Source organism: Bactrocera latifrons, unplaced genomic scaffold (assembly GCF_001853355.1).
Source record: "Bactrocera latifrons isolate USDA-ARS-PBARC rearing strain unplaced genomic scaffold, ASM185335v1 scaffold_91, whole genome shotgun sequence".
Taxonomy (NCBI): Eukaryota; Metazoa; Arthropoda; class Insecta; order Diptera; family Tephritidae; genus Bactrocera; species Bactrocera latifrons.
In genome coordinates, this window is record NW_017537612.1 from 138,984 (window position 1) to 162,251 (window position 23,268).

A 23,268-nucleotide genomic window follows, 5' to 3' on the forward strand; every position below is an offset into this window, starting at 1 on the left:
AGGTGATGCGTCACCCCACTGCTTTTATTTTTAAATAAAAAAATATTGTTGACAGATCTCATTCATGTTTATTTCTTACCAAGTTCCTTTCTTCATTAAGAATCGTTAAAAAAAATTAATTTTTGTTCATATAACGGTTATTATTATTATATATTTGCAATTAAATGCACGTAAGACACAGATTTTTCCGATGTTCGGGACATGCTGGCAAATGGCATTTTTCGCAGACAACTTTAATTTTTTTGTCCCGATTTCTTGGGCACAGTGCACATCTCGGCTGATTTTGTAATTTTTGCGGCGGTTCGTCTGCAGAAACTTCCTTTGTGATGCCCAAAATATCCCGAATACTGCTGGCTAGTTCTCTAGGTAAAATTGTTTGCAAACGGCGTTCCATATGCGGTCTGGCTAATTGTAACGCCACCTTTTTTAAGTATTCACTACGCTTCTTTGCTGCTGAAATATTTGGATGATTGGTGTCAAAATACAGAACCATCGAGTTTATACCAGCTTGGTCAATCATGGCATAAAAGTAACGAAGTGGCCAACGTCTTGTACGTCTTGCCGAAGTATATGAATGAATCAATTTGTCGAATGTATCGACACCACCTTTCTTCGCATTATAATCGTGCATTATTTCTGGCTTACTTGTTTCTGGGTTTGTTTCAGCTTTGTAGTGCCTAGTTGAAAGTAGTATAACTGCCTTATTCTTCTTTGGAGTAAAAGAAACAAATATCTTTTCCTTTTTAAAGCAAACTGAGGTGTTAGTGGATGTATTCTTTTATGTGCCAAAAAGCATGGAGGAATTTCCCGCTTGTTTTTACGTAGAGTTCCGATGGTTGTTAGGTCATAATCCTTCAATAACTCATCAGTAAGAGGTATAGATGCAAGCCAATTATCATAGGTAACATTGAGGCCGGAACCTTTAATAGTTTGGACTAGCTTCGTCACATAACTGCTGCTATTTTTTGCTCTGTTCTCTTACCAATATAAGGAATCGCATCAAACATATAGTACGTCTTAGCATCGCAAATTGTTACTATTTTTAGTCCATATTTATCGGGCTTTGAAGCAATGTATACCCGAAAAGACATTTTCCTGGAAAACTCAAAAGTTGTTGTCAATGGTCAAATAAAATCGTGGTTGGTATGAATTTCAGCAATTAGCTATAAATAATTCCCATATTTGTCTAAAAGCGGTAAAGGGGTTTCTCCACCTCTTTGAGTCTTGTCATCGAATCATACGCAGTTCAGTAAAAATTGGAAACGATTTGCATTCATAATTGGTTTTTAAACAGCAGCACTAAATGGTGACCACATACAGTTTGCACTTTTACGATTGTCTTTATTTATAGCAGAAAAGAGCAAAAGGCCTATCAACGCTTTGAATTCTGTACTATCAGTTTTATGAACATTTCGCTGATTTTCATATTTTGGAGCACGTCGGTCAATTTCTTGATTAGTGTATAACACAATTAAGTCAATTATTTCCTCGTTAAGTAAAGTTGTAAATGCATCCCTTTCAGTTACAATGTTTTGAGCAGCACCCCTCGCCAGTCGTTGAATAGGTACACAGATTTTGTTTCTGCATGGTGTCTTACTCGAAGTTCGTGCAACAGTTGACCAAATATGTCCGTTCTTACCTTTTAATAACGCTTTTGTTGGATTTACTGGATCATCATCGTCGTCACTTATGTCATCAACACCAATTTCGTCTTCTTCTGAATGTGTGGATAAATTATCCCCTGCTTCGGATATCTCGCCATCTTCAGAACAGGACTCACCGTGAAAATCATCATCAACAAGATTTTGCGGAATGCTTTCAATTTCTTCATTTGAAAGCGAAGCCATTTTTAGCTAAAAAAAATAACATTTATTAAAGTTCCACAAAGTTCCACTGATCACCCCAGCAGCTATTATTGCAAAATTACGACTTACCGCGACAAGTGCATGCAAGCGACTGATTGTTCTCACTCTAATTGAGGAATAGATCAAGCGACAGAAACATACAACAAAGGAAACAAGAAATATTTACAGTTATCTACAACTGTCGGGTGACCCGTCACCCCTGTTTTCGTTTGAAGGTTAAGTAACTTTCGCCTCTCAGAAGACAATTTGATATTACTTTCGAAAGCATTTGGTTTGAAGAAGCTTCGCTTAAATTTCTATTAACCCTTGAGTGCTAGTTTTTACATTTGACAAATCAAACCTGTATTATAGTAAATAGTTAAACTACGTATAAAGCTTAAAAGATATAGAAGTCAGAAAATGTACACAAATAAGTTTTACATGAATTTAAATATATCTTCATAGTATTCTAAAGGCTATAAAGCAGTCCAGGTGCAAATGGACTCATGGATCCAGGCTCCAATTTATGGAATTTTAGAATCCTAGCTTGCCGCTGGTGTCCCTGTTTGATCCTAGGGGTGAGGAAGTGGCGTGTAGGGGGCTGTTTTTGCAGCTGTAGAACCGTTATCGCACTGTGGTGTTGCTTGGCGATCAATTCCAGTAACGTATAACCGGCTGTTTTGGGAAACCTCATTCTATTTCGTTAACGATGAAGGTGACATTAAGCATGGCATGGAAGTGCTTTAATTTCTGGTGAGGGTGAATGGACAAATTTGCTTTCGACATACTTTTGATGCTTTTCAATGAGATAATTACTGATTATAAGATAAAAAGGAACAGTTATTTCGAAATTTGTATAAATATGGATAGAGCAAAAGCTAGTTATAGCTGAATGGTAGATACATTTTTTTTTTCGAAATGTATTTGATTGTTCACCTCTGAGATTTAGTGACGTTCTTCCGGACTTCCCGAGACTTCGAGAAATATGTTTTTATTACCTTTTGTTTTTAATAATTATCTCGCAAAATCTCATTCCAAATGTATTATTTCTTGAGATGCACACAGGTACTTATGCAAAGCCTAGTCAAAAAGTTGATTCCTGACGAAATGTCGGCTTCTCGAAAAAGTCTTTTTTTGTGAAAAACGTTACATTTCCAGTCAACTTCAAAACAAATCATATTTCTTCAATTCAAATATATGTTGTTGCTGCTGTAACGGCTACATTATTCATGTTAGGACGATAAAGATTAGACAAATTGTCAACGAATTCCTACAACAGCCGATTCAAACTTGCCTAAATGGACCCGGATTTTATCCGCCCAAGGGCTGAACTTTCTGAGCTCTAAGCTAATTTGAATCGGTAAGTGATTCGGAGAAATTTTGCTCATCCTCTCTGAAAACAGCATTTAAAAAATTCTTACAAATACTTTCATATTTTCTAAATCCTAAAGAGATCTCGCTTGGACAGCAGACAGACAGAGATCTCGAACCAAAGTCCGTTGTGATACCTAAGAACAAACGATCATAAGACTTTACAAATTGGCAAGAGCTTTGAGCTTATCATAAATTTGTTGCGACAGCTAATGTCAGTTTCGGTGATGTATATTGATTCTATGAAGGTTGTATTACCGTGAACTCAGTCTTGCAACCCCTGAACCTTAGAGGAGAAAGTATCTCGATGTTTCTCGTTTTTTCGACATTCATAAGTGATTCTATTTTCAAACCATATAATTTCTAATAGAGAGGTGATGTACTATTTTCTGGAGTTGGTGGTCTTTACTGCATTCTCTCCATTCATTCACTATCGAAGATATAACAAAGATATCAATTTGTGTAAGCGGATATTTAACTTAGTACATGCAATTCCTAAAACAATATTAAATTAGAACAAAGTAACACAGATGAAAAATTCATGAAATTTGAAGTTATATTTCTCCATTCCTTGCAAATATATTTTTCATTTAAAAACTATAAAAAATTTTCCTTTATCTTTTCTGTTTAAAGCTCGCAGCCTTTGTGTGCGATATTTACGTTTGCTAGAAGGAAGCATAGTGTAACGATACTTCTAATCTACACTTAAATTTTAGTTTAAAATATATTCAGTTAATTGGATGCCCAAAAACTTTTAGTTAGCAGCAAGTCTCTGGCTGCGCCAGCCGGCATACAGTCAGGTTACATAGCTTCACAACTACAAAAGATCAGTTAAAATTGTATTACTTGCTGAATGTAGAAACAAATATACTATACATGCGAATTCGGAAAAAGAAGCCACTCTTCCGCATGTTTCTACATTCTACATGAGACTTTCAATTCAGCAGCTGTAACGGTGTAGTTGAACTTAATTAAATTTGCAACTCTTGCCAAGCGCTTATGAAAGCGTCCCAATGTGGGGCAGTGTTACATATGCATGTGTCTGAGTGCCAAAATCCGAATATATATGTACTGTACGTGCAATTGAAAACTCTTGCGAAACGAAAAGAAGTAAACGTTTGCCTTTAACCGGAATTTCAAGATGTTGCTAACGCGTAGCTTACGGCATTTTGTGTGCTCTTTTTGGAATGGCGAAGTTTGGAGTTTGCTTTGAACTGACAGTGGCATTCATGTGCGTTGTCGATGTAGAAAGGATTCGCTTTGTTTGCGCTGAACCTTATACTCGTATTTGTGTTTGCGTTATTATTCTTTGGAAACTCGAGCAGAAAGACTCGTCTCTATGGAATATGAGTTTTGGTAAATGCTTTGCGATATATGAAATGAATCAATTCTAAGTACAATCATGTTCGAAAAATAAGCTACTGTTAAAACAGCTGTGTTTTGGTATCCGTTTGGTAAGAAAGCTTTCAAAATGATATAACTTCAAAGCGCTCGCTTTTTCCCTTGTTCACTGTTACATAAACAGGTCTCAAAGAGTATTGACTAGTGCTATTTCTATAAGCCAAATAGTTGTATACATTTTATGAACAAGTGGAACAGTGAGCACTTTGAAATTATATAATTTTGAATGCTTTTTTATGAAACGGATACCAAAACATAGCTGTTTGTGTTTCAAAGTTCATGGGAGATTTATTTAGAGAAATTTGGTTTAGGCTGTCCGTGCATTTCAAATTTTTTTACAAAGCTTTAATTCAGTTCAGAAAAATATTCTGTTCTCACAAGAACATATCCAGAGCCGTATATGCTGACACTAGCAGATTTTATTTGATATTCTATTTACTAGGCTGACCAACAAGATAACAAACGAAATAACTAACTACAGGATACTTCACAAAAAATGTGTCAAAATTGATACTGACATTTTTCGAACGAGTATAATAGTCTTACTTAGATTACCCAGGCGCTAGTTTGAGATAGGCATATATACTACCAATCTTTGCGTTAACCTTATACTAATTAGTTTATGATGAGAAATTCCCTCGGAATTGCTATTGTTTTAAGAAACTTCCAATTTATATTCATATTTTCTTCGATCGGCAGTCGAAGTTCATCTAGAAGCTTTCATAGTTTTGAAAATTAAATCATGAAAGTTATTTCTAGTTTATGAGTAAGTTCTTTTGGAAAATTGTCAAAGAATTCATTGCACTTCTCTAGCTGTTTTAATAGAAAATAAGTTTCCAAATATCGTTTTCGAAAAATAAAGGAATCCAACTATTTACAACAGATTTTAAGTTTCAAAAACTCATAGTTGATCAAGTGTAGTACTGGAAAATTCTACCAAAAGTTACGCGACTAACGGAAGGTTTCAACACCGAAATATACTCTTGTAGAATCTACAGAATGATCTGTAACTGATGGCCAGAGTATACTGAAATTTTAAAGGGAATTCTTCTCCAACATGCTGACTGGCAGTGAAAGCCAGACATCTGGAGATGGTGAACCTAATCTCCCAATCAATGACGATAGAGCAGACGTTCCATTGTCCGACCATGAGTAAGTTCGAATAGCAATTACCCGTCTGAAGAACAACAAAGCGGCGGGTGCCAATAGATTAGCGGCCAAGCGACGGCGAAGAACTGACAAGGAGCATGCACCAGCTTATTTGTAAAATATGGAAATGATTGGACCTTAATAGTGTGATTTGACTTGGAAAATCAAAAACGATAAGATATTACCCAAGTGCCAAATCTTGGATAAGACCCGCGGAAAGAGAACCGACAGACACCACTTTTTCAATGATTTTAAAGCTGATTTTGACAGCATGAAAGCGAGTTGCCTTTATGCCGCGATGTCTGAATTTGGTATCCCAAAACTAACAATACCAATAGCGCCGTCAGGATCGGGAAGGCCCTTATCCAGCCGTTCGATACCAGACGAAATTTCAGACAAGGGGGCATCTTATTGTGCGACTTCTTCATTCAACTCTTGAAGAAAATAATTCGCAGTTGACTTACGCCGAGGCTATTGATACCTTTGGCTTCAAAATCCGCGCCGTTAGTTCTCCTCTCTTCTAAGTGGATAAGGAAGCGAAGCATATGGGTGTGGTAGTAAACGAGGTCAAGAGAAAAATATCTACCGTCATCAAACAAACARTCGTCGCACTCGCGACTTGACTCTCACGTCAATGTTGACAGTTAGAACTTTCAAGTCGCAGACAATTTCGTCTATCTTGGTGCTACTTCGTCTTGCCAACTGGTGCTACTTCGGTCTGGGCAGATAATTAAAAAATAACATCTTATTTCGACGAACAAAGGCGAAACTCTACAACTCACTCATCCTCCCGACCTGCTATTTGGTGCAGAGGCTTGGACGATAACAAATTCTGATGAGTCGGGGTTACGAGTTTTCGAGAGAGACGTTCTGCGAAACATTGATTGCATACCGCTGTACAAGTTAGTTCAGCGAATCAAGAGGGAGCGGCTACGATAGCTAGATCATTTTGTTCAAATGAATGAAAACACTCTAGCTCTGAAAGTATTCGATGCAGTACCCATCGTAGGAAGAGAAAGACCTCCACGCCTTTGAAAAGACTTGGTGGAGAAGGAGCTGGCTATACTTGGAATCTCTATTGGCGGGAGAGAGCGAAAAGGAGGGACGACTGTCGCGCTGCTTTAGAGTCGGCTAAGTAAGTAAGTAAGTGGTATCTACGCCAATGATGAATCTATCGTTTCTGATGGATTTCATCATACTATGATTTTTTTGTTTTCAAAAATTATCAACCCTGGTCTATATAAGAAGTTTTTTTAGGAAAGCTGTTCAGGCAATTATTTTATAGAGACAAGCACATACATATATACGTAGAGCAACATGGAACTTTCTGTATTTTGGCAAATGCCACCCAGTAACCCAAAAAGCGGAAACAACGGTGATAAAAGTAAATCGGCTGCAATGAAAAGACACACACACACACACACGAATACAGTTTTCTTTTAACAAGAATTTAAGAATTTTTCCCTGCGCTGCCACACAGATAACTTTATAATTGTCTCTGGCTTGTTGTAGTTGTTTTCATATTTACTTTCTTTGGTCTTGGAGCACACGAATGAGTTCGTGCGGTGCTTGCACATATTCGTGTCAAGTTAAAAGTTAAACAAGAGCCAGCCACCGCACGTAGTCCAGCACACTGATTCGTGCAGGGCGTGATGCGGGGAGGGAAACAGGAATGAAAACGCAAACTACTTTTAAGAATACAGTGAAAAGTAGGGAAAAAGTAGGAATAAAGCCGAGAGCCGACATAATGTGCGTAATGCATAAAAAATAAAGCCGCACAGATGCAGCGCGTACGTGTCGTAGGAAGTGAGTAAGCTGCGTATGCGCACAGGAGCTGGCGCATTTAGAGGCGTGGCAAACCAACGCCACAAATACATACGCACAGCTTTTAATGTAGTTGTGGCTGGCCAAAATGCGAACTTTGGAAAATTGTTTCAGTTGAAAGTGAATGCACAACAAAACGAAACGCTAAAATAGAGTGCTTCAAAATGTGGCGGTATTAAGCTCATTTCCGCAATGTAATTTACCTTGGAGGTAAAAAGTATTTACTTTGCAACATGGCGCACGCCTTTCGTCCGGTTTTAGTAAACGATTATACATAAATACGGAGGGGGCTCTGCAATAGCAAATATTTACGCGACTATAGTACAGTGTCACACGGTTTGGTTTGGCATAGCGTAGTACTTTTATTCCATGATACTGCTCGAAACATGTTTTAAGTATGCATATATAGAGAAATTCTCTTCAGCTCCAGCTTTTGGCTTCCTGACCATTGCAGCGTTTTTCAAGCTGAAGTGGCTGCTATAAAAGTAGCAGTAGAGCTTCTGCTCTGGAACGCAGCTTTCTTCAAAATCGTGACTATCCATTCCGGTACCGATATTGGACTTGAGTTCGCTGACTCAAGACGCGTGAAGTCTTTTCTAGACTCCTTATCTCTGGCATCGAGTTATTCGCTGATTGCAGAAAACTGTAAGACTAATGAGGTTGCTGGGATAGGTACTTCAGTCTCAAAAACTGCTGAGTACAGGACTTTTGCGCCAAGAACTCAGCAAGCTTTAGTCAACATCTGTGCAGTCGCAAGGTCCTGCTTGCCGAGCACTCCAAGAGCCCTAGGGAACTCTGCGTTCTCAATGAGTTCCACTTTTCAGTGGTTGACAGTAAAAAAGTTTATCGTTTAGCTTCAAAAAGGACTGCGCATAACAATCTAAGTGTGAAATATCAGCCGCCTAAGCTAAGTTAACTTAACTGCTCGACACAACATAGCAGAACTCAGCACCGCACAGCACAGCATAACATGGTACAATAGCAAAACTTTAAATAACACTGCACAGCCGTCGAACTAAATAGTATCCCTTTACAGCCGCCTGTGGACGCCGCGCAGGTTCCAACCACCTTCAACTCAAACAAATACTTGCAACGAAGTCTTCTGTTACTATCTACAATTTGTTGCTGTGTGCGCTGCGGTGGCGCGTTGAGTTAATGTTGCCCGCTTAATTGTTGCCATTTGCAGCTCGCGCTTGCTGCGGTGCTGTGGTCGCGGCTTAGCTCCATACAACTGCGCGTGACGCATATTCGGAGTGCAAATGCACCTGGAGAAATATTAATGTGATTAACGAAGAACATTTAGTTAATCATTTGAAATTCTTAATACAAGTAGTAGTGTAAGTCGATGCTCACATGAAAGTATGCCAAAGTCTCCTTTAGGGTCCGCGAAAGCCTTAACGAATTTCCACTCCTCTATTGGCAAGTTTCAAATTATAGACGTTAATGAGCTGATCCAGCTGCGATGGTGTAGCCGGCATCCAGACTCTTGTGCTTGACCAGGATTGCATGTCCTTCTTGTCAGCCGCTACCTACTAGTTCCCAGTAAGCCACTAAACCTTTGTTATAGCGGCTTTATACAGTTGCCGAACGCATCTGCGCATGACGGTGGCGGACTAGGGTTGCTTATAACACTTTCAGCATCACGTTTATCATCATCCACTTCCATTGCGCTCCTCAGGCTTTTAACTTTTTCCTTCTGAACAGAGAGGTAGCTCGACATTTTTCAGCTTACCTTGCTATAGCTTTGTTCACGCTCTTAAAAATATCCCTTTTTTTTGACAGATTCATTGATAGCAGCTTCTTATTTCACCTCCCTCCTTTCTCCCTGCTTTGTTAGCCTACGTGATGATAGACTTAGTTTCAGCACTCCTTACTTCGTTCGAGAACAGAAAGTGCTTCAGAGCACATTGATTTTTCAATTATATAAGTTAGCAAGTGAAAAGCACTAAAAGTATAGCGTATTTAGTTTTTTTTTTTGTTTTGTTTTCTTTTCTATGAAATTTAATATTTTATCTAGTACATTCGAGCGAGTAGATAGAATTTTATGCATAATTTTCAAGTGTATGCGCCACACAGCAGCTTCAAAGCGGGATTTGAACTTTCGAGTGGTTTTTGGTGTTTTCCACGCGCATTGTGGTTGCGCGTGTAACTCTGTGCCTGTGTGTGTGTGTGTGTGCATAGCGTGGTACTTGTGTAAATGCGTTTTAGAGGCAAGCAGCCGCGACTTGCAACTACTTGGTATGCCGGGCGGATGTGTGGCGAAGCGAACCGGCGGCGTGGCAACCAGCTTACGCAACCCATTTCGACGACTAGGATTTAAGCATTTACGAGTGTAAACAAAGGAAACTGCAAAAACAGAGCTAGAGGGGAATTAAAATGTGAAAAATATTTGTGAAAGTGTGTGTGTGTGTGTGATTATAGGGATGCGAAGCAGTAGCAACGCTGAAGGTTGTGCAAAGGCGAAAGTCGGTAGAGATAAAGTAAGGCAGGAAGCAAAAGGAAAAACGTGAAAGCTGACGCTTAAATGGAGCGGATTTAAGCGATATATGTAAATATATATATATATATATTTTTGAATATGTAACGTATATAGAGTATTTGTTATATGCTGAGTAAGCGCACTAGTCTAAATATATGATATAGTGGCATTGTAGTGAATTATTTGCAGGCGCGCACACATTTAAACACACACTTTTTAGCACTTTTGTTTAAGCGTTTTTCGCCTTTCTTGCTTTATTTTGCGGTTTCATAAATGAAGACACTTACGAGCACATTGAAAAGCGTGTTTTATGCGACTTTAGCAACTGCCTGATTTTATTTCGCACGCTTTTCAGACGCTGAGTAAACATAGCAAGGATGTGTTTGTTTTAAATAAAAGTGGAAAATTGCAAAAATTAAAGTTTCCTTTAAAAAGAGAAAATATTGCTACAACTAATGTGCTTAATTTGCATTGAAGTTGCAGCAATTGCTCGCACACGCACAAAAATCCGTATAAATAATGGCAGTTTTGTGAGTGAATTCAAATGCGTTGCATATCGCAAGGCGCCGACTGAGGATTTCACGCTAACTTTTTGTTCTTAATTTTTTCCGGCCACTTTTATTTATTTTCCTTATTTTATTTGTTTTATTTCTTTTTTATTTTTATTTATGGTTTTTCTTTTTATATTTTTTTATTTTTCTGTTACTTCTTCTTATGTTCTTGTACATTCATGTACCTTAGGTTTGCCACGTAGTTTGTAGCGTTCAATATTTAGATATTTATTCAAAACTTTACACATATCCTATTCTTAAAAAGACTCTACTCATTTGTGTTCATTGTGAACTGCCGATATCGGACTATTATAGTATAGCTGTCAAACGCACTAAACGATCCGAATCGAATACTTCTATGAGAAGATTGGTAACTACTCGAGATATCTTCCTGAAATCTAGTACGGCTGATTGCCTCAAACAGCGGTGCACTCGCCGAAGAAATTGTTCAGATTAGACGTATATAGCATATAGCTGCCATACAAACTGGCAGATGAAATACAAGCTATTGTATGGAAAGCTTCCTTATTTGACGAGATATCTTTATGGAATTTGTCTTAAATAATAACTTGGAACAGTGAAGTAATCTCCTGGAAAATTATTTAGATCGGACGTATATAGCATATAGCTGTCATACAAACTTTCCGTTACATTACAAATTCTTGCATGGAAAGCTTCTTTATTTGACGAGATATAAATATGAAATTCATCATGTATAATTCTCTGACATAGGGCAGCAATATCTTAGAAAATTGTCCCGATCGGACTACTACAACATATAGCTGTCATACAAACTGAGCGATCGAAATCAAGCGCTTGTATGAAAATGTTTTTAATTTGAAAAGATAACTTCACGAAATTTAGCATGGTTCGTTGTCCATTATAAACGGTACAATATCTGAAGAAATTGTTTAAGTCGGTTGACTATCATATATAGCTGCCATGCAAACTGAACGTTTCAAGGTATGTTTTTCTTCTTCTCTCTGTGTATGAGATGTCTATTATTCTTGATTTTATTTTTTTGTTTTTAATTACAATTCCTTTATCTCCTTCCTTTTGCTTCCTTAATTTTATTTTTAATTAAATTCCTTTAACATACGCGCGTCATCAGTGGCATAACTATTCGGCACTTACCTCGATTTGAAATTGCAGCACTTGCACCATGCCACAGCAGACCGGCATGCAGGATACAAGCAAGGCTAATTACAATTAAAATGGGGCAATTCATTCTGAATTGTGCAGCGTAGGAGCGACGTAGCATTGCTGTAGCTGATAGTGAGCTTTGCGACTGCGACACCGACTGCGTTTGCGATTGGCGTGTGGCTGTTGACTTAACTGTAGGTGTAGCGGCTGCCTGCAGTGTGGTGAGGCTGGCCAATTGTGGCACAGCTAACGGTGATGTGTCAAGGGACAATGCGCTGGCGCTGCGTTGCTGCTGCGGCGCAGCGTTTGCAAAAATTTTGGTGGCTTGAGTCGATGTCTGCTTCGTAGCGATGCCAGTGCTAGAGGTGATGAGGGTGGGAGTGTTGGTGGGTTGTGTAGCCGTGTTTTTGTTAATTGTATGCGCCGCGTTGGCGGCATAAGCGTGCGCGCCGTAACGTATGCTATGCGAAATTATGCGCATTGTTACGAAAATGGGCACACTTGAGCGCGCGCGGCTATAAGCAAAGGCTGTGATTGTTGTTGGTTTTTGTTAATTACTTTTTTTTATTGTTTGTGGTTTATTAACGCACGACTTCTTTGTTTTGGCAGTTTTTGTTTCTATGGCAGTTTCTTTTATGTATGTGAAAGAGTACTTTTTAACGGTAATTTTATACTTGTTTTAAACTCGCATTGTGGTGCCACTTCCGCGCTGGTGCAGCTGCCTTTGCAAGCAAAAACCAAGCAGCTTAAGCTAAGTGGCTTTATTATTTAATTTTACGCTTTTATAAAAGATTGTTTCTCTACTCTCTACGCGCTTGCTGTGCGCTTTTGTTGTGCATTTTTATGAGCGGCTCTTCCACGAATTTCCTGTCTTTTCTTATTCACTTTATAATTTACTTTATTTCCGCCCCTCAATTTGATTTAAATGCGCTTGTTGTTGCGCCTCCTCGCTGCTTAAGCGCATTTACGGTACTCGGCAGTCACAAGTCGTTGCATATGCACAGGCGCCGCTGCCAGTTGTTCATATACGCCACTGTCACTAACACATAGACACACTTGTATGTACGCACTTATTTATGCGGTTATGCATTTGTTAATTTGTCACCGCTATTAATCAATTAAGCATTGCAGTTTGCTTTTTTTAATTATTTTTCCGCAATTTTTTTTTTTCCATTAAACACAAATAAATAAATAAATGCATAAATTTCGCATTAAGTATGCGCTGAAAGTTGCAATTTTCAACAAATGTGTCGCGGTATAATTTATTGCAGGATTTTTGGCGTTGCCACCTGCATATGCTGGCAAATATTTACTCTGTCAACACGAAATATTTGCTATTTATGCAAATTAATTTTTAACACGTTCACGCCACAAAATGACACATATCCGCACGTCGGCACGCACACAAGCGCACTAATGCCCCAAACAGTGCGGCAGGTGAGTCCGTATTCGCGCCGCTGTTGTCGTTTGTTGCCGCCGAACACTCGGGAGATTCGCTGACAAGCTTTGATTTATTGCAATTGTTTACTGACACACTGGCGCGCGCGCAGCTTAACGAGGATTGATGCTGCCGCCTGCAAATTAAAATCGAAAAATAAAAAAATTTATATTAAAGTTTTGCACAAGCGCAAATTTGTGGTTGTGTGTGTGTTTGGAAATATCTTATTTAAATATTTATACGCGATAGTTGCGTCTAAAAAATTATTTTGATACTATTTTGTTTGACGAGGCGCGTAAATATTATGCAAATTGCTTATTTTGATTATTTACTACTTCTTTATGCTGCCAAATTAAAGTAATAAATTAATGATATATAAATCTAGTTTTAATGAAAAGTGAAATTTTAGCGCACAGGTGTAAAGTAGTTGCATTTTAAGCTCACATTTTTCACAACAAGCTTTGATTTCGCTGTGATATGAAGCGTGAACTCAAAAAAAAAAAATTATAAAAGAATTAAATGTTGAAGATTTTATTAATAGAATAGAATAGAAATTACAGTAATGCTACATAAGAACACCAACACAATTATCATATTATTTAACTAAATTTTACTATTTTTATACCACAACCACAACCATAAGCATTGGACAGTCTGTATAATTGCATACCTTTGAAATACTTTGGTGTTTACTATTTGGTACTCCTATATATTTATTGTATATGCCATTATTATTATAAGCCGCTTCAACTATAACTACACTTTTTTCTCGGCAACCCTAAACCTTTCCATATTTTAATACTTTTTTTATTAGATATTAATAACACTTTAGTGAACCTAAAGTGCAAAAATTTAATTTTGTAACCAGAAATGAGACCACGAAGTGCAATTACCAAATATTCAATTACCAAACTTTCGAAACTACTTTCCATTTTATGGATGTAATATATGAAAACACACACACTCGTTACGGTGGAAGCTGCATGACCACAGAGGCAATGATAAAAATTAAGCATATATACTGCACATATATATAAAAAAGTGAGAAAGAGAAACGTCATATATATATGTATATATTCAATCGTTTGTTGAAAGCAAAACCAACAAAAAAAAAATATATCTATATATAGATAGTATAAAAAACACCGCTTGAAGTAAGAAAATATTGTTGGCACAAAGCCTACAAACAAAAACTGAAATTATTTCATTATCACATGCCGTAAAATTACAGTAACAACAACAATTTGCGAAAACAAAATGGCCAAATCTGGGTTAGGTGGCATTACCAGCGTATTATATGCAGTTAAACAAGTTGAGCGCGTATATATTAACTCTGGCAGACGGACGGACGAAGCGCCTGCCCTGAGCTCGGCATCAATGGCGAAAAAATGAAGTTATAAATTTAGATTAACCGCAAAGTTGCGACAGCAGACAAGGCAACACACACAAACACATGCATTGCGAACAAACAGAGGCACTACACATGTAAGCATACACACACACATATACATATAGACATATATGCAGATAAAGCAAACTTGGCAGCCATCGTTGGACAGTCAACACGCCAGCAAGCCATTAAAAGTCGCTACAAAAGTCGCCCGATGCTAATAATTATCGTTTGCATTATGAACACACACACAGACGGGAAGATGCAAGCACTCAGGCAACGGCCATGATACTAATAGCTCCTGTGTTAGTAATTTTGCGGATCAGCGCTAACGGTGGGGTGATTTTACTTTCGTTTTGCTTCCAACAAACGCGCCACCATATCCTGAAGGTGCAATAAAATGTTGTACTTTGTTTTTTTTTGTTTTTTTTTTGTTTTTTTTTTTTTTAAAGCTACCCACAGTGGTGTTTTCGTGGTGAAAAGTTAATTTTTTATTTTAACGACTTGGTTTGAGAGATAAAGGTCCAATATAGAGATTGAAGGTATAAAAACAGTTTATTCTGATTTTTATCAATCAGTTTGAAAGGGAGCTATAAGCCGTAGTAGTCCGAAGCTATTGCATTTTTCATGGCACAAAACAAAAAAAAAAAAAAATAAAATAAAAAGGTTTCTAACACAAATATTTGCTACTGGACCGACAGACAGACAAAGCATAAAGAACACGTCATGATAAAGAAGTACCGCTCCTGGAATAGATGCCTATTGAGTGCATCTTTTACCATAAATTACTTTAAAGGAGTCATTGGATAACGGTAAGATCTCTCACCAAAAGTTGTACTTTGGCAGTACGTGACTAATCTAATGTTTTTTTATGATATTTTTGCCTCGTGGACGGTGCTAAGTAAAACCACCCTCGCTAAACAGCTGGAAAATGTTCAACGAGCGACTGCCAACGAGAGCTCTTTATGTCGCTTTTAAAAAGAAATCGTAGACATTGTCGTTAGATGAACTGCTGCGAAAGATACTAACAGATTGCAGAAAACCGGATATATTAAAGGTCCCAGAAGGAGACATTTCGAAATCCACTATCACATTTCACTGCATCCTTGATAACCTAGAGCTCCGCGACGAAATCCTACTCCTGATAATAATTACATCGCAAACGTACCTTTTAGTGATATGTGAGGGGAGCGAAGTTGACGGAAAGACACACAATGAGCTCTTTCACTCATAAATTGTATTTAAAGGGGAATGTTGAAGTAGGATTCTATATTGGAAGCTCTTAACTTCACTTAGCATTTGCTTAAAACTACTAAAGATCTGTGTAAGTACTTGCTCTTAGCGAAATTGCCCTCATGGCAATGAGTTATATTGGCACACATGCGCTGAGCATGAAAATTTGGAGGGCGCAACTTTTACTATTAGCATAAATCCCTGGGCATACATACTATATCATTGGAAATGATCAAAGCGATCTCCAGAAGAAAGAAGCCTGGGGCAACCTGTGGAATAGAACCGTAACCGTCCTACACTGTGAACCATCATACTTCACAAGAGCAGGTATTGAAAGATAAAAGGCCAGCAGAAAACGTCACTGTTAACAAGTGCCTGCCTTTCGAGAGACAAGGCTGTTTCTGCGAGAGTTCAATACAAAATGGTTCACGATACTGAAATTGTTCCCAGAAAGAAATTAAGTCAACTTATGGGATTTTATACAGGATCAAATCAAAGAGCAGAGATACGAGAGCACATCTTCCAGGATTTTCCTTAATCGCAAGAAGAAGGAGTCAAACTATCCGGTTAAATCCAGTGAGGGGCCATATTACCACCATTAACGCAGGAGTTCTACTAAGCTGCTTTGATTTAATTGTGTTTAAAGATGCAATTAGAGATGAGGGCATAATTGACCACAGAGCGAGGTGTATTCCTCCTGGCTTGTTAAAGTTGCATAGTCGAAAAATGTAGAAAATTTCTGATTCACTGTCTATCGTTTGGAACTAAGATGATGGCGGAGAGATGCTTCTCGACTATCATTAATTCTACTAACCAGGCGCATTGGCTTGGATTGATATTGGATTGATGCGGATCTAAGTAATTTTTGTTTGCGTTTCAATAAAATTCAACGAAAATTTCGTAAGAGGAATATTTTGAACTCCCAGCCTGTCTTCTACACTTATTTCTGAGCTAAACTTGAATAAATCTCAGGTTTGGGTAGATTTTTTGAAAAAGATACTTTTACGGTTCTTCAACCTTTTTTTTTTTTTTTATTGGAACAATATATATCTAGAAGCTCTTTCGGAAGGTATAAACAAGTTATTTATTGAAGATAGCTCATTTTATTTGTTTCAAAAACAACCGTTATAATAGTTGTCTCTGTCCCAGTTGACTGATTTCTAAGAAATCTTTTGAAATGGTAAGTTAGAAAACGAACGTTTTGGTTTGATTGATTCGTTTTTATGCTCAACGTATATTTAAAAACATATTTTTATTAAAATTAAAAATTGTTTACAAAATATTTTTAATAACATTTTTTACCAAACTTCCAAAATGTTAATTTTAAAAAGTGAAGAGTTGACCATATTTTACTATAACTAAATATTTTTGTTACATTCGTGTTTTAAATTATTATAGTAAAATTAAAAATTTGTATAAAAAATATTTTTATTCAAATTTTAAAAAAATATTTTCATTAAAGTTTTTTATCTAACTTCCAAAAAATTATTTCTACAAAGTGAACAGTTCCAAATATTTTACTATAATTATAAGTTTTCTTCAATCCAATGCAGATCRAAATTTATTTATTTTTAAGCCACAAAAACCTTATGACCACACCACTGTGCAGCCGCTATATATATATATGTATATGTGAGCACCTCCGGCAACGAGCTGAGTTACTGGCTGCTCGGCCCGTTAGCACACAAATCCGCTGCAAAAGTAATTACTCAAAAAGTTACTTCCCAGTAGAGTGCTTTATGGCCAAGATAGCAGCGCAATAGCTAAGCGAGCATGCGCCAAAGCGTGTAAAGCAGCGCGGGCTTAGATATGCACATTTGTCTCAATATGTATGCATTGCACATGTAAATATTACCTAACAGGTAAGCGTCGGTACTTGCACAGGATAACGCAGGATAACAGCAGCTGAATTAGTCAGCGCAAATGGCGGCTCACTCCAGCCCACTCCCCGAGTGGCGCAATCAAAGAGGAGCATAAATATTTTAAAATTTATCTGCATGCCGCTTCGTACACATACCACCACATATGTGCCAACATATGCATACGTGCGAGCAATGAGTTCACTTAGAGAGCACCCAGCTACGGAGGGCGCGCAAGCACTCACTCACACACGCTCACATATACAAATGCAAGGATGTGGTTACATTTCCTCCGGTCAATATCTTTTTTATGACCGCCTGCACCCACACACGCACGCGCTGGTGTGCTGGAACAATGTCCCTGCGTGTTTATTCGTATTTAAGTGCCGTGGCATGTTTTAGTACTTAGAGATATGAGCTCGCTTCGCCTGGCAGAACGGTTTCACCTTTTGGTCGCTCGCATGTTTCCCTTTTTCACACCAATTTGCTACGCGTTGTTATTGTTTTCTCGTTTTTTTTATTGTTTTTGGCTTTTTTCTTTCTTTTTTGCCGCAACGCGATTTTTGATTATTTTTATGACCCCTCAGCCGGTCATTTGATAACCTTCGCTCGCCGGCAAATGGCGGAATTATGTTTTTACTCGCTTATGCTTGACATAAAAATTACCGTTACTGCATTTTAAATGACATTTTGTAATTTTAACGCGACTCAAATTTAAATTCCTTTCCTGAGTGAACGTTAAACGGTAGCTGGCGCTTGGGTGGGTGCTAACGCGTCAGGATTTAGATAAAAATTGAAATGTGTCAACGTGGGAATAATAAATGGTCATAAACATGCTTATCCGTTTAGAAGTCGCGCTTTTTACGGTATTGTTGAAGAACATACTTTTATTGTAGTGATGAGTGTTACAGTGACAATAGGTTGACATGCAAGCCAAAGGGTTGTATTTCTAAAGAGAGAGCCCGTTCTTAATAATTGGCTGTGACAACAGAGCAGCAATTTTTTATTGGCCTCACTTCCATATGGTATGATCTAACTAATATTATTTTTTATTAATTCTACTAATATTTCCCTTTTCTAATAAACATCTTTTCTGCGTATTGAAGAAGCCATTAATCAGGTTTTATTGTTATATAATAACACCAGTAAAATACCGTCCACTAAGTTTGATACAGAAATCGCTTTTAGCAACGAAAGCCTTTAGCATCAACATCAATCATATCACTTTATACATAATTAACAATCACAACAGTCGTGATGACATCCAGACACTCATTACAAAGTGAAGGAGCTAATTGGCAGCGCGGCAAGCATTAAATTATTAATATTTATTTTTAATGAAACTTAACTCTTTCCTTTGAACCTCAATACAGCAAGGCAGCGTTTTAATGATTCGTTCCATTTGCAATTTATTTATTTGCAAAGCATCAGCTGTTTGTCAAAATGTTAAAGTGACAGCTGAGAGGATGCGCTCGGAGACAATCAATAAGCAGACAATTAATCTGTTTGTCTGACATGATCTGGAAACGAACCGAAGCAACGAAAATAGGTAAATGAAAAAAGGCTTAATTAGATAATTTAAAGGAAATATTAAAAAATGCTTTATTAATTTAATTTAATTAACGTATTAATATTGAGTGGAACATTATATAGCAGAAGATGGTAATTTGTAAGACTTGGATTAACTTTCACCTAATTTTCGACTAACTTCAGTTTAGTTAAGTTCCCCGATGATAATTGCAGCATATAGTTAAGTAGACGCTAAATGTTTTCTGTATTTTAAATACAGAAATTATTAGATTGTTTCGTATTAGTATTGTGCTGGTAGTCTAATAAATTTTTAAGCGTAAACTTCATCTTTTATGACTTTTTTAATCATTAACTGATGACAAATTATCCTCAAAACGTACAAAGTACGACAGTGCACATAATCTCATTTATGTGTAAGATTACATTCCACTAAGTACGAAACTGAGCTTATGAGAGAGGCACAAACAATTAGTAAAAACTACAGTTTATTTCTCAACGAAGTCTCCTTCTAGCTCATTAAAGCTCATTAAAGTATACCAAGCAACTTCAATTTTATAAAACCTAACGAACGAATTCTTCTCCTATTTGGCCTGATAATATTGCACATAAGTGTAGAGCGTGTGATGTACTTCATGTGACAAGTTTGACAGTCAGTCGCACCTTCTGAATTCCTGCAAATATTAATCAACTCTTTTCTGGCCGCCTGGACAGGCTTCATCTTTTTCGGAGAAGGCTAGACTGCTCCGAATCTGTAATGATTTCTCGAGTATACCAAAGGAGCAATGTTTCTTAAACGCTTACTTACCATTACAGAATGTGCTTCGCATTGCGGTTGAACACGGTAATTAAGTAGCCTCATTGTTACACTTGTTGTCCGTAGAAAGAGCGCACGGAAATTTTTCTAGTTGTAATTGAATTCCCCGGTAAATGATATTGCCATATTTTTTTTTTTTTTTTTTGCTTACGAGTATATTGGCAGGAATGTCCTTAATTACAAACGTCCCAAAGATGAGCGCAATCTGCCAACCAGTTTGCTTAGAGCAGCTCCTTAGGTCAATACACCTACAGTAATTCGTTGCAATTTTGCCAATAGATAAAAATATCGAACGAAAAATGTGTCTCAAGTTTTGTATTTCTAACCAAATTTCGTATGCAGAATGTTACGAATATTGTAAAAAGCTTACGGTAATTCAGTTTTATCATAAATTCAATACTACAAGCGGTACAAAGCCTTTAAAGATGGTCATGAGATCGTTGAAGATGTCCTTCGACTACTTCAATTGATGAAAATATTAAAAAAACCTAAAGAATATGGTGCTTTAAAATTATCAGGCAAGTGTGAGAGCGTTGGCAAGAGAGCTCGAGGTCTATCCCGAGTCCGTTCAAATAAAATTGGTGGATATTTCGGTTCTGAAACGCGTTCTTGCTCGACTCGACCTTTTCTCAAAAAGCACCATAAACAGGCTTTTGATCATGGTTTATCATGCGAATGCCGATGCCACATTCATGAACAGTAACAGAATGGAGGGAAGAAAAACGACGTCGAATCCGAAAAAAACACGCCAAAAACGGTCAAAAATTAAAGCTCAGTGCGTCATGAATATGTTTCTGAGGGATCGACAGTTAATATGGAGTGCTATTTGGCCGTATTGAGGTGTTTGCGTGAGAACATTCAGCGAAAGCGGCCGGAATTGTTGAAAAAGAATTCATGAATTTTGTAGCAGCGATTACAATCGAGTTTAAAGCCAAAAACGCAGTGAATACCATCGATAAGACAGCGTATTCAACAGATTTGACTCCGTGTCATTTTTTCTTGTTTCTAATACTGAAAATGTCTTACTGTGGGCACTGTTTTCAGTAGATCAAAGAGATAAACCGAAATTCGCTGAAGCAGCTGAAAGCCATCGCAAAGAGTGCTTATGAAAAGGACTGCAAAAAACGTTGGCATAAGTGTATTTCATCTGATGGCGACAAAATAAATATTGAGGAATAATGAAATAATTTCCGGGTACTTTTCTGCCACAGTTTATATGTATGTGGACTAATTAAATCATCAAGTTTATCAGTTTAGCGAGTAGGAACCTAGATAAGCTGCCTGTTCCATTTTCGACCAAATAAAACTTAAACACAATAAACACAGTAGTAGGTGAGAGTTGATTGAGATTTTTGGAATATCTTGTTTTGATAAAAGTAAATTCTATAATCAGATGCAACTTAAATATAATGCAATGCAATACTTTCATATACTTTCAAATATTTTCCATAAATTTACATTCAAATGATATAAGTTGCTTTATTCTGACCTCAGCATTAATATGTTCTCTTCTTAAGTCTTCTTAAGCCACAGCAATATGTGTGCTTATGCTTGAAAGCACGACTTGATCTCAGCTAAGACTTTCTTATAATCAGTTTTCCCTGCATTTAAATGTACTTGCGTTTGAAAGAACTTAATAATCCTTTACTTCCACTCTCCACACTGTTGTGCCACTTTGCTTCTATTGAAAACTTTCTTGCCAACGCGCTGAGATCACGTGCGCCAACACGCGTTGCCGTCGTTGAAGGATAAAGCATAAAAACATATATGTGTATTTATTATGAGTGTGTGTGTGTGTGTTTATACACATGAGTATGCATGCTGGCTTTCTTTGTTCGAAATATTACAAATAACTGCGTGAGCAACACAAAACTTGTTGCATATGCCAACAACTTAAACTTATGAACTTCACCCCATCATCTCCAATTGTGCCACATATACTTGCAACAATGTTGCTATGCAATCCAGCCACGCTCTTGCTTGCGATCTTTGTTGACATCCATTTGTTTTGTAGTAGTTCGTTATCGCTTGGTTTGCTCGTCGAGTTGTTGACAATAAAAGCAAATTTACGGAAAATTGCAGAGAGTTGCGTGTTATGGTCTTGCAGAGCTTCGAATGTTGGACTTTCTTGCTAAATGCAAGATTATAGCTTTACATTTCGAATGGAGTGAAAGTTTACGCTGTTTTTGATTAACGTGCGCAAGAAAGTGAAGTAATAAGTGTTCTGAGAATCGTCCTGGAGAAATTAACTGACGTCAAGAGGAATGTATTTTCTATTCTTATTGTTAAAGTTCTTTGGAAGATCATGTTCAACTCCGGTAGAAAATATAGAAAATAAGTTAACTTTATTTGATTTTCGGGGAATAAGAAGCATTAGAATTCTCATTTGCTAAGAAAAATAACTCAGCAGAAGTTATTAGAGAGACATTCTCCAATGAGTGAGATATCCGACAGAGTAAGCCTCATAAACGGAATCTTAATTGAGGGTACTCTCTAATGAAAACATATTCAAATCCATGAAATCTGAGTCGAAACATAAAAACTCCTTTTGAGATCGCATAGTATCTAAACTGTTTAGGTTTATAAGCCAGAGAATTTCAATAAAATCGATTGAGAGATAGTTTCATTCAGCAGTATTATACTCAATGCCGATATATGTATGTAAAATCCAAGCATTCCTGATACAGAAATGAAATGAGGACTAAATGAAGTTGAGCACCCTAAAGCTACTTACACAAAAACTCAATAATCATAAAGAAGTAACAAAAAAAAAAAAAAAAACATTTTGCTTTAATTGCCATACACATTGTCTCATAACCCTGTTATACAAGACGTTACGTAATATTTGCGCCAATCTGGCTTTGCCTCACTTCAACTGAAAGAATCTTGCTAGCCTGAAGTAACAACCCCCTCGCTTTTATTTATAACAATTGCATGTCTTTGTATTGAATGCAATTACCAACCGATTTGGTTACCTGTCGCTTCTTATAGGCTAAACTGACTTTTCTTTGCATAGATGGAGGCGCATGGGTTGCATAGAGTTTTTATAGGCATGTATGCAGATAAAATGCTTTAAGGAATCACAGTGGAGAAGGAAATCAATGAAATTACACTAAGGAATGAGTAATAAAAGGGGATTTTAAAATAAAACGAAGGAAGGAGTCTTAAAGAAATTTCATATATTTTACCTTAAATTAATTTGAATTAAATAAAATAGACAAAAATAAAATAATATTGTAAAT

General features: G+C 37.2%; 1 protein-coding gene across 1 annotated transcript in view; it reads right to left on the reverse strand.

Annotated features, from left to right (window-relative positions):
- The window catches only part of LOC108977549 (hemicentin-2-like), a gene marked incomplete at its 3' end in the record, with an annotated part of 203,901 nt that overhangs the window by 138,173 nt on the left and 42,460 nt on the right, over positions 1–23,268 (reverse strand). Inside the window, 1 exon segment of the mRNA XM_018947267.1 lies at positions 11,754–13,336. Coding sequence (XP_018802812.1) covers positions 11,754–12,243 — 490 coding nt within the window.